This window comes from Stylophora pistillata, chromosome 7, assembly GCF_964205215.1.
Source record: "Stylophora pistillata chromosome 7, jaStyPist1.2, whole genome shotgun sequence".
Taxonomy (NCBI): domain Eukaryota; kingdom Metazoa; phylum Cnidaria; class Anthozoa; order Scleractinia; family Pocilloporidae; genus Stylophora; species Stylophora pistillata.
In genome coordinates, this window is record NC_142525.1 from 5,451,799 (window position 1) to 5,469,544 (window position 17,746).

The 17,746-nt window shown below is 39.8% G+C and overlaps 1 protein-coding gene and 1 pseudogene across 2 annotated transcripts in view; both read left to right on the forward strand.

The window, feature by feature from the left end:
- The window catches only part of LOC111347498 (uncharacterized), a 125,250-nt pseudogene that overhangs the window by 91,736 nt on the left and 15,768 nt on the right, over window positions 1–17,746 (forward strand). The window lies entirely within an intron of this gene.
- Window positions 11,889–15,316, forward strand: LOC148726336 (NACHT, LRR and PYD domains-containing protein 3-like). Its single transcript, XM_088727023.1, has one exon. The coding sequence runs from the start codon at window positions 12,165–12,167 to the stop codon at window positions 14,655–14,657; it is 2,493 nt and encodes an 830-aa protein (XP_088583149.1). The 5' UTR covers window positions 11,889–12,164; the 3' UTR covers window positions 14,658–15,316.

Here is a 17,746-nt window from a genome sequence, read left to right on the forward strand (position 1 = left end):
ACTATTTATATATCTTTGTAAGGTAAGAGGATAAATAAACTTGAGTAATGTTTTTCTCTCGTCTTTGAAAACTGAAATATTTCAGATCGAAACTCCGCGAAAAACATCATGACAGGATTCCGAATTTGAAACAGTCTCATAAGTCGAGAAAGATTCGATATTTTCGTACTAGTATATTTAGTTCTTATAAACCGAGCGGGAGGTCTATATGGGAGAATCTTGACTGAGGTCGCCAGTACAGACCGAACGCAGTAAAGTCGGTACCAGCGACCGAGGTCAAGATTCTCCCGTACAGACCGACCTAGCTCGGTTAATAAGATACTTATTATATAGCTGTGTCTTATATGCCAATTTTTTATATTCTTTGTATCTTTTTTTTCTAGACCGGTCTAGATGCCAGTCTAGATGGGAAAATCTAGACCGCTTTCAACATTGATTTCAGCCAATCAAATTCGTGAATACAGTAATTCCCAGTCCTTGTGAGACAGCCATATAATAATTAACAATTATTCCACGAGCGCGCGTTGGATATGAGATGATTACAGCCAACGAGGCGCGTAGCGCCTCGTTGGCTATCTATCATCTCATATCCAACAAGCGCGAGTGGAATAATTGTTTTATTAAAATCGTTAACTTAAATTATTAAATTTTATTAAAGTTTTAGCTCCCGTTTAATTTTAAGCTGACACGTACCCTTACCATATTTGTAGATTATGGTATATTGGCTGATATACCATAATGGCTAAGCCAATAAAAAGTCTTGAATGGCATTATCCAATGATCTAGTTTTTAATAATAGTTATTGTTAATACGTGTTTTCTACGGTGGCCTATAGAAGACATGCCACATCTTTTCTTATCGCGCGATAAATGGATTATCGCAGTACTTTATATTAGTTGTAAAACTTCTTTTTTTTCTCCGACGCGTTTCGTGAAGTTGTACAAAATTTAAAACGTGTAAGGCAAGGTGAGAAAAATATTTTTGGGGAAACGGTTTTAGCTCAAACTAATATTTGCAGAAAGGCTACTCACTAATCTATATTAAAAAAAAATAGACCCTGACGCATAAGTACTCGTTACAGCTGGCGCAAGCCTATTTCAATTCCATGAAAACACAGAAGAAAGCCGTGGATCTCTGAGTAACCCAGATCAAGAGAAAAGTAGTGATGAATGATATCGATCCTCTAGAGAGTATTAGGCAAGCCATTGCCAACGTAAGGCGGTAATACAGCGCTGGATAAATGTATTATTCCAAAAAGTAAAAATCCTTTTAAAGAGTACTTTAACAACGCCATCTTACTGTGTCGACTGCGTGACTGATATCACGCACACGCTGAGTGTGAAATATCGCGCGATAAATTCTTAATTATCGCGCGATATTTTGATTTTATCGCACGACAAAAAAATTGTGGTATGTCCTCTATGGGCTACCGTAGTTTTAAGATCAGGTTCAAACATTGTTATGACACGGGCTATTTTCATAAATCTTTGTTTTGCAGACACGATTTCTTGATTTTGGTTTCATTCAATAAACGATCAGGATACTAAACTTGGAAACTTTTGCATTAGCCGCTAAGCATAGAAAAAATTACCCATAAACATGTGTTTGTTTATCGCAACTGAAAATTATTATCCTTTAGCCGTAATATGCCCGAATTTCTAAGCGCTGGCCATAAAAACCATCACCCCACTGAGACTCTCTTAAATCTGCTGACGAGTTGTTCTTTCAGTGGTCTAAATAATTAAACTGAGATTCTCTGTCATTTTTTTCTATCGACGGATCAAGTTAAGGTGGCTGAACACAGTTTTTGATACCTGTGTTTTTTTCACCATTTTCTCTAACACCCTTGATCTCTCGGTCACCAAAACTGGCAGCAAGCAAATTAACAAGACAAACTTTGTTTATATGCCTCTTGCTCGCTTGTCTATAACCAAGTGTTTTTACACTGTGCATAGCTAGGGGTGAGCTCGGTTTGCTGGGAAAATTAAACGGACAACCTTTACTTTGCCGTAATTTGGCCACTCAGTTGAGTGGCCGTTTATTTTTAATATCAAATCAAGTTACAGTAAAACCGGAAATAGAAACCTAATCCCAGAAAAGGTGAGGGCAAACACCCATCGAATGAGAACTCGACGTACCTAAGGGAATGTTCAAAAACAATGGGCGGGTTAATAGGGTGGGAAAATGTTTGCCCTGCACCGAAGCTTAACTAAAAGAGGCCCGAAATCACATGTTCGAATGTTTAAGTATTTACCATTATAAGTCATCCGGGATAATGTTAAACGCGGCGCAGGGTGCATAAATTAGTTTATGCCAAACTTTGTTTTTTTTTATAGCTACGCTGACGTATGTGCCATTTTTAGCAGAATTTCTCACTTACTTTAGAAGGAAACTCTGCACACGCTGGTTCTGCAGACTTGTACTGTATACTTTCGGTTAACTTGACTTTATTCTTCACAATCCAACATTACACATTCTGTTCTACGACCTATCTCAATCCCATCTTTCTTCAGTTAGAAAAATGCTATGTTTTATAAGCTACGGATATACACACCCAGATACGCTAAGTCCCGAGTGGTATGATAATTTAAGCTAACTTGACAAAGTTCCAGTTTTGTTTTACACATTCTTCAATGATTCGTGGCCACTAATTTCCTGTTACATCGGCTTGCTTGACAATCATAGTGTTAATTTATGCATGCGGTTTTACTAGCGACTATTTGACTGAATACATCTTTGTTTTTGAAGGCTCGATAACACGACGCCGGTCAATACTTCCTTTGACATTCCACAAATGAATGTTGGCGACAAGAAATAATAACTTACTTAATCAACTACTAAATATGCTGAAACAGGAAAAATTTATTATGAGCACGTGCAAACTTTTCGCGACACCATCGTCATGGCAACATGAATAAATATAAACAGGCCTTTAAAATCGGCTTTGTTCATTTGTAGAAAATCTAGTCATTAGCTTTTCTTTATAATTTGCATGCAACAAGCTTGTAACGATACTCACAAGTTAACCCCATTTTGCTAACAATTTAACAGAGATCTTTAATTATCCCTTGTTGAAGGTTTACTCGATTATCTAGAATTTCCTTTGTTAAAAATCAATTTTTTTCGATACTCCAGTTTCTTATTTCCTAAAGTATTTTCGTGCCAAATTTCGTGAAATTCTAATGAGTGGTTCTCAAGAAATAGGCATATTTCCGAGAAAGCAATTTTTCATTCAATCGCAATTTTTTGACTTACTACGCATGCGCTGCATTTAACCGGGTTCTCTCGGTAACGACGAAAAAGCTGAGAATTGCTGGGTTCTTTGCACTGTTAACTTTTCTAACATGTCTTTGTAATAAAAGATTAAAGCTCTCAATACACTGCGCCAACTATAGAGAAAAATAGCACAGATAGTGCGGATGCGTGTTGAGTAAATAAGACGACCGCTCTATTGACGGCATGTTAGTTTTTTGCAATCCTTGCGCGCGCGCTGAATTGCATCGGCAAAAGCGCGCGCGAAAACTGTGTTCAGCCACCTTAACACTTTGTTCTTCACCCTTGTGACTCTTGCTATTTGCCGTCATTTTTCTTTTACAGGCTTTGATTTCAATTTCTTGCTTTTGATTTCTGAAGTCACACGAACAACGCATCAAACTCAGCACGTGCCACGTGCTGAGTTCAACGGTGTGTTTTTTACCGATCAGTCATATCCCTATTTTGTGATAACACTAGTTGATATATAGCTAACACGTGGGTAATATGAAGCGAAATGTTAGCTCTGATGACTGACTGAACGGGCGAGATGGAACCATTTTTCCCGCTCGCAATTAACTTGCTTGTTCTTGAGCAAGAAGAAATTTGCATTGAGCAGCCTTACTAAGTCCATAATCTTTATCGGCAAAGGAATCACAAAAGCGGTAGAAGACAATCATAGTAAAAAGAGAAATAAATAAACGGCCCTCGTAGGTTTGTCATGTGCTACAAACACAGTTGGCTTTCTTTCCCAGTTCTTGAAATAAATAAATCATTCCTGGATCTTATCAAAGTGAAATGTTTTGGTTATGCAACGAATCCTTTATCAGCCAAGCCTTTTGGGTCAAGAAGCCGCTGGATAATAGCTTCTTTAGCGTTCTTAACGAACCGATGACCAACCATAGGGGAAAAAAGAACTCGGCGAATATCTAGCCTTCTTCCCCTCACCCTTGGACAAGAACACATATTTATTTGCATTCAGTATTGACAGGATACGTTTTTCTTTCAGTTTCGAACTTCTGGTTTCACTACTTAAACGACCAGGAAACTGAACGAGGGACGAGTTTGTTTATAAAGGTGAGCCGTCTTTCTCTTATAGTTCTATGGCTTCCGCCCATTATTCACTTTTCTTGAAAGAATTCACGTTTTTATTCTGTCAGAAAATAAAAGACAAATTTAACAGGTTTCACTGACTGCCCAAAATAAGCCCATGCGGTGATCGAAAAATAATACAAAAATTTTCTGTGACGAATATCAAATACTCAACTCAATGAATCCAAAAGCGAAGTTTTAAATCCGAGATGCTTTTGATGCAGTTTATCTGAATTGCGCGCAAATGAAACATCAGCAAAAGGCATGGGAGGGGGGAGCTGGGGGGGGGGGCAATCAGTGTTAATATGAACCAGTTTGATATTATCTGTTTATCGTTTTGCCATCAAAAGGAAGATGGAGGATTTTGGAGATCATATCATTTTTCGGGGGGGGGGGGGGGAACGGTGGAGGATCAGAAATTAATTGTCTATGAGAGAGGGGGGATTAAGAACGGTTCTGAGGAAGAACAGCACATACCGGAAAGAAATTGATCTAAGCACTCTCCCCCCATAGGTTGGGTCTAAAAGTTACATGTTTTCGTAAATTTTGCATCGCGATTTGTCAAGAATCAGTGTTGTTTATGCACAATTTATTAGGTATGGAAAAACGGAGAGAGAAAAGTAATGTTGCACTCGCACTAACAAGTATTCGTGGAAAGTGAGCACTGTCTAAACTTTTGCAGAGAGATAGCTACCAAGAGTCATCATCTAATTTAGTTATTTAAGTTTTCTGTATTTTAACCTGTTGATTTTTTTTCCATTTCAGGAAGGTATTTGGTCAAACAAAAAGGAGTACGTGATGACTAACACGTGTGAAATCCTACAGAAGATCAGGATAGGTTTAGATGTTGCCACATATCTTCTAAACACTGATCGTGGTATACAAGCCGCTCATTTGTGTTATGAATGGTTAGCCTTACTCAACAATCTAGGCTTTCATATGAACGGACTGGATGTCTCTGAGGTAATATTCAATGCGTACTACGCAATCTCCGGTTACACAAACGCAGTACGATACACCAACAAACTTATCGCCATGTTCCACAATACCGGAAAAACAATCATTGAACTGGGAGACAAATACAACGGACAAAGTAGGCTTGCAGAAGCCAAGGAACTTTTTCAAAGCGCACTTGCCATCGCAAAATCAATTGGCGACGGAATTGGAGAAGCAGTGACTTATGGAAGGCTAGGACTCCTGTTTCAATCACTCGGTAAATATCAGAAGGCTAAAGAATATCACGAGAAAGCTCTTGCTATCGCAACAAAAATTGGCGATAGGGAAGGGGAAGGGGCATGTAATGGGAACCTTGGAACTGTATTTGAATTACTCAATGAATATCAGACGGCTAAAGAATATTGCGAGAAAGCTCTTGCTATCGCAACAGAAATTGGCGACAGGAAAAACGAAGGGAGAGGGTATGGGAACCTTGGAACTGTGTTTCAATCACTCGGTGAATATCAGAAGGCTAAAGAATATCACGAGAAAGCTCTTGCTATCGCAACAGAAGTTGGCGACAGAAAAGGAGAAGGGACAAGGTATGGGAGCCTTGGAAATGTGTTTCTATCACTCAGTGAATATCAGAAGGCTAAAGAATATTACGAGAAAGCTCTTGCTATTGCAAAAGAAATTGGCGATAAGAACGGAGAAGGAACAGGGTATGGGAACCTTGGAACTGTGTTTGAATCACTCGGTGAATATCAGAAGGCTAAAGAATATCACGAGAAAGCTCTTGCTATCGCAACAGAAGTTGGCGACAGGAAAGGAGAAGGGACAGGGTATGGGAACATTGGAAATGTGTTTCAATCACTCGGTGAATATCAGAAGGCTAAAGAATATAACGAGAAAGCTCTTGCTATCGCAACAGAAATTGGCGATAGGGAAGGAGAAGGGACAAGGTATGGCAACCTTGGAACTGTGTTTCGATCACTCGGTGAATATCAGAAGGCTAAAGAATATCACGAGAAAGCTCTTGCTATCGCAACAGAAATTGGCGACAGGAAAGGAGAAGGGACAAGGTATGGGAACCTTGGAACTGTGTTTCAATCACTCGGTGGATATCAGAAGGCTAAAGAATATCACGAGAAAGGTCTTGCTATCGCAACAGAAATTGGCGACAGGAAAAAAGAAGGGACAGGGTATGGGAACCTTGGAAATGTGTTTAAATCACTCGGTGAATATCAGAAGGCTAAAGAATATCACGAGAAAGCTCTTGCTATCGCAACAGAAATTGGCGATAGGAGAGGAGAAGGGACAAGCCAGCCTTGGAACTGTGTTTCGATCACTCGGTGAATATCAGAAGGCTAAAGAATATCACGAGAAAGCTCTTGCTATCGCAACAGAAATTGGCGACAGGAAAGGAGAAGGGACAAGGTATGGGAACCTTGGAACTGTGTTTCAATCACTCGGTGAATATCAGAAGGCTAAAGAATATCACGAGAAAGCTCTTGCTATCGAAACAGAAACTGGCGACAGGGAAGGAGAAGGGAGAAGGTATGGGAATCTTGGAACTGTGTTTCAATCACTCAGTGAATATCAGAAGGCTAAAGAATATCACGAGAAAGCTCTTGCTATCGCAACAGAAATTGGCGACAGGAAAGGAGAAGGGATAAGGTTTGGGAACCTTGGATGTGTGTTTCATACACTCGGTGAATATCAGAAGGCTAAAGGATATTACGAGAAAGCTCTTGCTATTTGAATCTTGCAGGTGATTCAAACGATTTTTTTGGACTGTATTTCAAAATGAAAAAAAGGCTCATAACCTATGCAGACTAAATTACTTGTATAAATTGACCTTCAGAGTTGATCAGTGTTCCGCGTAGAAAGTGAGGCTCACGAACTGATCCCAAATCGTGCAATATTATCCAAGCTTTAAGAATCATTGGATCCAAGAGGAATACATTTGTAATTCGAAATCAGAAAAATGCAAATTAAGTCTTAATCTCGTACCAAAATTCAAGAAAACATGATTGGAAACTTACCTCTGTGGCGGGTCGTGAAAACAGATTTCTCTCTTCAGGCTAGCAGATTCGGGTAAGCGAACAGATTGTAAAAAACCTACTTCTCTCTTTACTGATTCTTCTCAAGAACTGGTTTAAAGCATGATAAGCTAACACTTTAAAATCATTTTACGGAATTAATGTCATCACGAGTCGTGTAATTAAAATATATCTGTCATCATCATCGGCAACTAAACGAAACAATCAGAACTGATCGTGGCCAGATGAACAGTGAAGACGGCCGACAAGTGAGTGACAACGTGAACTCAGGGGTGGAACATCCGGATGAGATGCAGAATCAGGGTCAGTTCCACAACACTATCAGGACGATGTTACTTTTTTTTTTTTCAATAACTCCTCTACAAGGTTTACAATAAAATTCTAACCAGCTCACAGGCACTCTACCCTTAAAGAGGGTGTGAAAAGTGCATCTTAACTTTACACCCACGTCCAAAGTCTGTGGCTACCAGTATGTGATCAACTGATTTCACGGCTAGGTAACCTAAACCAGTTGGCATGTACTTAAAAGAGGTGGGTTGTTACTCCACCCTCATGACAATGAAATAAAGTTGCATTATAAAAATAATTTGTTATTCGATCCAGTGTCAATGAGGGTAGCTCTGAGGGGACTGCCTGCATGAGCTCCTTACAGACCTCATTGATAATGCGCTCAAGGTAGAAATCTGTCCTCTTCCAAGAACATCGTTCTTTAATACGAACACCAATCCGGCAAACCGTTGAAGCGAAGGTCTTTGCCTTCACTGGTCGCAACACAAATAGAAAAAAGAGCTAAAAAGCCAAATGTCTGTCTTTTCCCGCCAAGAATAAGTACGAAACGTTCCTTAAGTTTATTTTGTAAGTCTCGTGAGTTATGTTCTCTAGGTGCAATGACGAGATCTCGAGCTTTTGGTCCGTGTTTTCATCGTTCCTCCCTTGGAGGTTTACATGTTCTTTATTTTTCTGTCGCTGTGGTGCGGGTACTTTTCAATTCAAGGGCCATAGGCGATGTTCTCAGCTCGAGAGCGCTGAACGGCCTTTTTTCCTGCATTAATTCCTTTTTTCCTATTTAGGTCCTAAGGACTGAAAATACGTCTCACTCGTTCGAGCTCTTTCTTCCCGCGTAACTCTGCTTACACGTATATTTACTCCAAATGTATGCTCAATGTACACCCATCATACCCTACTTAGTTGCATCTTTGCTTTGGGTTTGACATCTATCGTCCAGTTTTCCCGTTAAATGTTTTAATGATGTTTTGATGATGTATGTACGTGTTCAAAGCCCAAACTCGAGTCACGAGTCGTGAACCAGAATCTTAGGGTCGGTTATTTACCCGAGGTCTAACCCAAACCCCGGTTTTACGCAACAGTGAGCCGCAGGGATTCTCTAAGTGACGGTGGATTTAACTCAATAAATTTCCATACATTGCTAACTTTCCACCTTCTTGACACTGTCAAAAATAAATGTTCAGATAAAAGATTCAACTAAAATGAAGATGGTTTAGATGGCAGTTTTGTAAAAAAAATGCTAAACTTTGTTTAAATAACCAGCCGTGATGAAAAGTCGTTATTGGTTGGCTAGCTAGGAGTGGGCGGGGAGAAGGAAATGAAGGATTTAGGGGGGATCATAACATGGTTTTCGGGAGAAATCAAAGGGAGGCCAGTCGTCGCCAAAAAAATGCAAAAGGGGAACTATAGAAAACCTTTTCTTTTTTCGACGACTTTACAATTTATTAAAAGAAAAAAATAGGCGGGCGTGATTAGTTTCCTTGTCAAAATTCTAAACTGTATCAGAGCTACTGTAATTTTCGATGCAGCGTCCGGTGGCCTTTACTTTTGGTGCCTCAAGAAAGGGTGCCTGTGCAAAACAAGCTCATTAGGGATAGGGCGCTTATTTTTCTTCTCAGAAACAGAAGAATATGCAAAAAAAAAGCTTGAATTGTTCCATTAATATAGAAGACTACAGAACAGACTTGTCCAGGGATCCTGCAAGACTAAAACTACCGACAAGGCAATGGTCACAAACGAGATTATTCGTTTGAAGAAACTGTGCACTCACGTGGTTACCGTTTTCTGTAACGAGGCTTTAAATGAGAACTGAAAGGAAAATGAACTACGGTTGATCTCGTTGCAAATATACTCTAGCAGTGCCATCACTGAAACAGTATCGGGGCGCTTAACAGAACATGAGTGCTTATCCAGTGGGAGTGCTTATCAGAATAGGGGCGCTCATTAACAAAAACCAGATTCGAGAGGGGCCCTTCTTAGAGAAGGAGAACAAAGACGCTAAATCAATGATTATGGTACTTCGCCATGCCTGGGAAACATTTTGCGAAATGGGTGACGATAGCTCAGATTGGCTGTAATTGACTCATCTTAATTTTAAAGGCTCACGGAATGTGTAACATTTCTTAAGCTAACCCATGTTCTTCTGTATTTTAAAATGCGATAAAAAAAGCCTGGACTCCCATTTCTGTGCTTCACAACCTTTTAGACAAATTTAATTTTTTGACTGGGTAATAATTGAAATTGCTGGGGCTGATTATACCACTAAGAACTTCGTGCAAAATTCAACTTGACAACGGGTTAAGAGATATATTACAATGTGAGGCCAGAGATGCAACTTGAGATATTATTTTGACCTCGTTGGGTCTCGTCTATACTGGTAGCAGCACAAAATAGGACAAACAGCTAAAGAGCCAGATGTCGTGTCTTTTCCCACCAAGAATAAGTAGGAAAAGTTTCTTAAGTTTATATTTTAGGTCTCGTTTCCAGGTGTAGTCACGAAATCAGTCGAGTTTTTGGTCACGGTGTTTTCGTTATTCCTCCCTTGGAGGTTTATCAATTCTATATTTCTATGTCGCTGTGGTGCGGAGGTTTTTAAATTCAAGGGTTATAGCCGATGTATTCCGCTTGAGAGAGCTGAATGTGCCCTTTTCTGCAATTATTAAGGGCTGAAAATACTTATCACTCGTTCGAGCTCTTTCTTCCCGTGTGACTCTGCATACAAGCTTATTTACTCCAAATGTATGCTCAATCTACGCGGATTGAGCCTCAGTTAGTTGCATCTTTGCTTTGGGTTTGACCGTCTATCGTGCTGTTGTCGCGTTAACTATTTAACCTTTGACCCAAATCTAATTTTGCGAATCAATAATAATTGACAAGTGGTACCTTCCATGGATCTGCGCGTAAATTTCGTGTAAACTGAAACGTTTTCTTCTCTGATTTTGTTGATAAGGTGGCCATCGGAAAGACTTCGAAATATCAGATATATATCACAGTTCAAACCATGTCATAGCGGTAACTTCTTTAGTATGTCAGACACGTTTTGAAAAATTGCTACTCATCATAACAATCAAATAGAATGTCAATCAAAACCAAGTCACACCCGCCAAACGATAAGATTTTTGCTCGATAGCACTTGATTTTAAAAGGATTGAGAGGCACACGATATTCTTATAATTACTTCGAATTATCCTCGATGCCTTCTAGTTGGGGTCTTTTCTATAATCATCTATGTTCAAAAAACCGCCAGGCGGCAAGAAGCTGAAAGTAGGATCGAGAAGCCACTCACCGGCTGCGCCGTGGAAAACTACCAGGCCGATTACAAACTACAAACTATAGCGTCAGTTTTGCGCGTAGGAGAGAGGAAATTTTCATTTTGAAATAAATACAACTTGGTAAAACTTGATTTTCGGACGATCTTGTCATTGAATTTTGCATGATTACGTTGCGTGACACAATATTCATAAAGTTTGTAAGCAGTTCCTTTCACTTTATAAAGTCTTGAAAAATCGATCAAAATAATAATCTACTTGGCATATTTAGTGTGTTTTCGTGAATATACTATTTTCTGGCGATTTCACGGGAGCTTTTGGATAATAAACACAGCAGATGGGTCCTTTGAATAAGTTAGTACAGTATAAAATTAGAGGATACATTATCCAATACAAAATTAGTGCACTTCAAGTAATATTAATAAGGAAACTTTTTAAATGGATAATAACAAATATTTTGGATTAACATGACCATTTTTCATATCTCTCTTTCCTTTTAGTGATTTCTTTTCTTGTCTCTCATTACTGCATGCGTGATAAACATAACAATAGGACACTTAGAGCGATGAATCACCTTTCGGCGGCAACATTTTTGTACATGGGTGTAGAGATTTTTCTCCCCTAAATGCTGTTTCATGGTATCACAAAGCATGAAAAAGCTGCAAAATGTTCAATTCAGGCGTCAACCATGGGTCGAAGGCGTAAATTTTGCAAATAATTGAGTCCGCTTTTGTGCATTGTTGGGTGGAATTTTCGTAAATGTGCATATTACGTTGATCGGCTGTACAAGAAGTTCGCCGAAACCGCGAGATATTTTTATATTTCCATACTCCTCTAACCTATTTTAGTTAGTTTGAATAAATATATCATTGGGTAGAAGTTGGAATTTTGCGCCTGGCCGATGTAAAAGTTGCATATTTACGGTCATAGTGGCAAAGGCTAAGTAGGTGTCAAGTTGAAAATAATTTTCAATGTAAAGAGCCGTTATAAAAGAAAAACTTAGATGATTTTTTCTCACAAAGGATCGATCTAAATATGCGAAACAAAAAAATTCCTCAAACAAGAGTTTTGTGAAAAGACGAGTAATTCAATTTGTGCCATTTGATGATCGGTGCTTTTAAAAAACGGACCTTTGAGCGCTGAAGGGACTTTCGCTTGCATGGAAAAAATGTTTTGCAATATTTCGAAAAACCAAGGTGGTTTCGACAGTTTGACTTAACACCTGACGAGAATTATTTTTATTGTAGATGCCTTTGATCCCACCGAAATGATTGAGAACATTTCTCAACTCTACAAAACCCGCGAGGGTACGATAAACCTCCTTCCCTGGTGTGAAGACTTTAACTTTTCTTTTGGAGACCTCTACACCAGACTTAAAATCACCTACAAAGAGAAAACGAGAGGAACAGCTACGGACCGAGTTGTCACAATTTCTGAAATCTTCAACCCGCACGAAAAATGTGAAGAACCAAGAGTTGTATTAATAGAAGGGAAGCCTGGCATGGGAAAGACAACTTACTGCAAAATGGTTGTTTTCGACTGGGCCACTCAAAAACGCGCAGCCGGAAATTCCTTCGCAAAATTCTGCATAGTGCTTTTGATTAAATGTCGTGAAGTTCAGTCTGACCTTTGGGAAGCCATTGATGATCAACTTCTACCTCGAGATATCGGTGACGACCAAAGAAAGAGATTCTTCGACTTCATTCGCCAAAATCAATCTAAAGTTCTCCTGGTACTCGATGGATTGGATAAGGTTTCTCAGAAGAAGCTACCAATGTTTTCAGAAATTATTCAAGGCCGAGCGCTGCCAAAATGTCGCGTGGTTGTAACTGCACGGCAAGAGGCTGGAGTCAAAGTTCGAAAATACTGCGACATGCTGCTAGAGGTGGAGGGATTCACTGACGAAGATGTGAAAACCTTCATCAAAAAGTACTTCAGAGAGAAGACAAACTTGGCCGAACAGCTCATCGAACGACTGCATGATGATGAAACCTTACATGAAATGTCGACGAATCCTCTCAACATTACGCTTCTTTGCCTGGTCTATGAAGATTTGAACGGTGTATTTCCTGAAAGCAGAAGTAAGCTGTACATGGACATAGTGGATTGTATACTAAGAAGATACAGAGCAAAGAGACAACTTTCAGAAGTCGACGAGGCGGACCTTGTTGGGCTTTACGAAAGCCAACTGAACCACCTTGGCTCGATAGCTTTGAAAGGTTCATTAGAAGACAACTTGGACTTTGACGAGAAGGAGCTTGGAAAACACAAAGGAAGTGATCTACCTGAACTTGGATTTCTCTCTGTTCAGCCCGGAGGCAGTAAACTCCGAGCTACTAGACGTTATGGCTTTCTTCACAAGACTTTCCAAGAGTTGTTCGCCGCTTTGAATCTCGTTTGTCAGCTTATCAAGAAAGAAATTAGCACGGACAGCATAGCTGTTGACAGACGATATCGCCACGAGCTGACAGAAGTGCTTCTGTTCACATTTGGCATTCTTGCCGCACGGTTCGAGGAAACAACAGAGAACCTTATGAAAAGTATGGCGACACAGTTTAACCAGGAGGACGGGAGTGGGGGAGCCAGAAATAATATGACTGATATATTAGAGTGCATTTATGAATGCAAAAATGAAAATTATCTCGATGTAAAATTGGCCCGCACTCTTGGCCCTTGTCTCCAAATTGAAACCATTAATGTTTGGAGCAAATTAGGATTAGGGTGGGCTAAGACTATCTTACTAACCAACATTCTTAGAACAAATACAAGTATGACAAAATTGGATTTGAGTTTGAATGAAATTTGTGATGACGGTGCCGCTGCTCTGCCTGATTGTTTGAAAGAAAAGAAGTCTCTGAGGAATTTTAATTTGTCTCATAATGAAATTGGTGGCGTTGGTGCTACTGCTGTGGCTGAGTGTTTGAAAGGGAAGACATCTCTTACAAAGTTGGATTTGCATGGGAATAAAATTGGTGATGATGGTGCTGCTGCTGTGGCTGAGTGTTTGAAAGGCAATACATCTCTGACAAAGTTGAATTTGTCTAGCAATGAAATTGGTGGTGTTGGTGCTGCTGCTGTGGCTGAGAGTTTGAAAGACTATACATCTCTGACGGACTTGGATTTGTCTTCTAATGAAATTGGTGGTGCTGGTGCTGCTGCTGTGGCTGAGTGTTTGAAAGAGAAGAGATCTTTGACACATTTGGATTTGTCTTCTAATGAAATTGGTGATGCTGGTGCTGCTGCTGTGGCTGAGTGTTTGAAAGAGAAGAGATCTCTGACTTATTTGGATTTGTCTTCTACTGAAATTGGTGGTGCTGGTGCTGCTGCTCTGGCTGAGAGTTTGAAAGACAATACATCTCTGACAGATTTGAATTTGTCTTCTAATGTAATTGGTGATGCTGGTGCTGCTGCTCTGGCTGAGAGTTTGAAAGACAATACATCTCTGACAGATTTGAATTTGTCATCTAATGAAATTGGTGATGCTGGTGCTGCTGCTCTGGCTGAGAGTTTGAAAGAGAAGACATCTCTGACATATTTGAATTTGTCATCTAATGAAATTGGTGATGCTGGTGCTGCTGCTCTTACTAAGTGTTTGAAAGAAAATAAATCTCTGACAATGTTGGATTTGAAAGAAAATAACATTGGTGAAGCTGGTGCTGCTGCTCTGGCTGAATGTGTAAAAGAAAATTCATCTCTGGAAATGTTATTTCTGAACGAAAATAACCTTTGTAAAGCTGGTGCTGCTGCTCTGGCTAAGTAAGTATTTGAAAGAAAACATATCTCTAGAAGGGTCGTGTTGACCTTTAAATTACTTTGATAATTGTGGTGCCGCTGCTGTTCTGACTGCTGTGTGATAGTGTCATCCATCTCTAGCCGAGTTAGATGGGCTTCCCCTGAAATTTTATACTCTGTGCTCTAACCAATTTTAAAAAGCGATAATGTAGCGAATGATCAGGGATTCACGGCTCTTACCCTAAGCAGGGTAAATGTACAGTAGCTTCTAATTATCGATATAAATATTAATGCAAGACTTATGTGGCATCTGAATAAAGGCTGATAGTTTCAAAAGAAACCGTTTGGGGCTGCGTCGGTGGGAGTAACGAAATAATATGGATATATCAAAAAAGTTGAAATGGTAAATTGGCCACCGTAACGATTACAAAAGCTGACGTTTCGAGCGTTAGCCCTTCGCTCCGACGAAGGGCTAACGCTCGAAACGACGGTCAGCTTTTGTAATCGTTACGGTGGCCAATTTACCATTTGAACTTTGTCGATATATCCATATTATGTAGAATCTATTCACTAAGATTAATTACTTTAGTGTAAGAGCTTCATTTCAATGATAAATGTATTTCTTAAGACTTTTAACTGATGTAAATAAAAGTATTTTCAGCAGAATTTCAAGTTTTCTCCAAGTAACTCTATGTGTGTTTGCTTTTTTTTTCTGCATTCTTCCGAAAAATCAGTTTGATCCCGATGCTCCTTCGTTTACTGTTTCCTTACTTCATGTCAACTTTTTTGCTTGAGATCTTTTGGAAATTGACGCAAGTGATTCAATGTGGTATGGATGCTTTAGGAATTCGGTTTTATTTTGGTCATGATTACGGGATGAAAGAGTGAATTGTCTTGCTAATTGAAACAAGGCGAAAGGAAAAAAAAGAGAGGAAAAGGGCACTGGCGGCAGCCACAGATTATGCAGGTGTTCAAACTTTCCCTACCCTACCCTTCTCCTCAGATATTGTCAGCTGTTAATTTTATCAGAGAATATCTGGGAAAGGAGTAGGAGAGGAGAAGGAAGAAAACATGGGGAGGGGGAAATCAAAAACGGGATTGTAAAACAGGTTCACCAGCCTTTAAATAATATAAAAGGAATGGAAAAAAATGTGCGACGATGGAAGAGGATGAACAAGAGAGGAAAAACCGCGGTAAAGTTATGTATGTCACAAGTAGTCAAGAGACATCTATGCATAATGAATCAAAGATCACGGACTCGATTAAACAGGGTTGTTTGGGTAATCCCACGCTAGAATAATGTTTTTTTCCGCAAGCTCCTTACGGGAGTTACCCCATGACATCGAAACCCGCTTGAGATATGGCGGACATGGCGCACGCGCTGAACAATAGAACACGCTGAAAAAAAAAGATTGCAAGATAAGGTCATTATTAAATTGCCTAGGAGATCGGTGGATTCTTAGTAGCCCAGGTACCCCCACCCCACCCCACCCCACGCCGCTAAGATAAGGTGCGGCTCTTGACAGGGTTAGGACCTAGTCTCGTACCCAGATCCTTGAGTTAAAAGAGAGGATCTGGGTGATAGATTAGTCAGGACCTTCCGGGTGAATGAAATGAAAATGAAATGAGTGAATGTGAATGAAATGGCACTTTTATTTCACCGTCGGACAGTGAAGCGAATCGTGACAGCGCTAATGCCGAGTCTCCTTTTCCGTTGTTTTTCTCTTTTTTTTTGCCTCATTTAAGAACTCTAGTCCTAGCGAAAAGGTCGGAAAATGTCTTCGTTTTGGGACTGGTGGGCCGAGTCTCTGTTTGTATCCATTATTCTCGCGACATGTATTAGTTTTTCCCCGCGCTAACCATGGCCGCTCGGGCGAAAAAGAAAATTTTCTAGCGAAGCGATTTGCGCACACTATCAACGTACGCTATCGGGATTTTGAGCACGCTTACGTATACTGAATTTGATTGCGCGGCTCTTTGGCAAAAATGAAAATTGCTCTTTGATGCAAAAGAAGCTGACTTTGCTTTATCGTTTTTCTAGAGGTGTAAATATCATCCGGGAAATCTAAGATAGGCTGATCGTATTAAGCATGAAAAACAGGATTTCTTCTGACGTTATCAGTTATTGTCAGTTTAGTCTCAGTGGGGAGTAGTAGGTTGACGGTTAAATCTTATGGCCTTTGACAGAAGATGTTTCTTAGTAGGAGGAAGATATTTATTATTAGATATTTCTTATAAACGGAGATAAAATGTTCGCTAAATGAGTGGACAAAATATATGCAAAGATGTTCACACTTGACTCAGGCGATCTCAGAGGTACATCGGCTTTATGAATCTTCGGTAAAACATACATTCTAGGCAGCTGTTCGAGTCGTGGTCTCATCTTTTTTTAGACAGCCTCTACAAGATGTCCGCTTCGTTTCAAGCGCAGTTTCTAGGACAACCTCCTCAACAGTCTGTCGAATCTTTGTTCAAGCGCCGATACTGTCCGCTTTCGATCACAGAGGACGTCTTTGCCTGATAGGTGTCGGCGTCTGGGAGGATTTCGGTCGTGTCATGATAAAATTTACTTGATCCCCCTCTAGGCTCTGTGATATTGCTATGATCTCCCCTTCCTTTTTAATGAGGGTCTCAGTGGAGTTAACTGTCAACCATCAAATGGCCAAAATATTAACCGTCAACCGCCAAAAATTAAACGCAATCTTTTTACCGTCAACCATCAAATAAGCAAGCCAATGCTAGCCGTCAAATGTCGGGTTCTGTTGTTTATTAATAAAAGTTTTGATATATCACAAAACACTTTTATGTAAGTCCTTTAACTTCTAGTCACGAGTAAACCTGGTCATCGATAGAACTGATTTCCAGTGTGGAAATACTTCTGGTGTTCTAAGACGTTCGTTATTTGTTAATAAAAGGTGTTATAAATTAACAGTTCTTTACAAACGCATCATAAGGAAAACTTTTTAGAAATGACATTCCAAAAAGGTTAACCGTCAACCGTCAAAAGGGCTTATCTTTAACCGTCAATCCGGCATCAACGTGAACCCACCCCCCCCCCCCCCTTTGAGACCCTCTTTTATTGCCAGTTAATTGACGGTCAGTTTCTATCTGTTCCTC

Coding starts and splice junctions, on each gene's coding strand:
- LOC148726336 (XM_088727023.1), top strand. CDS start 12,165: ATGATTGAGAACATTTCTCAACTCTACAAAACCCGCGAGGGTACGATA.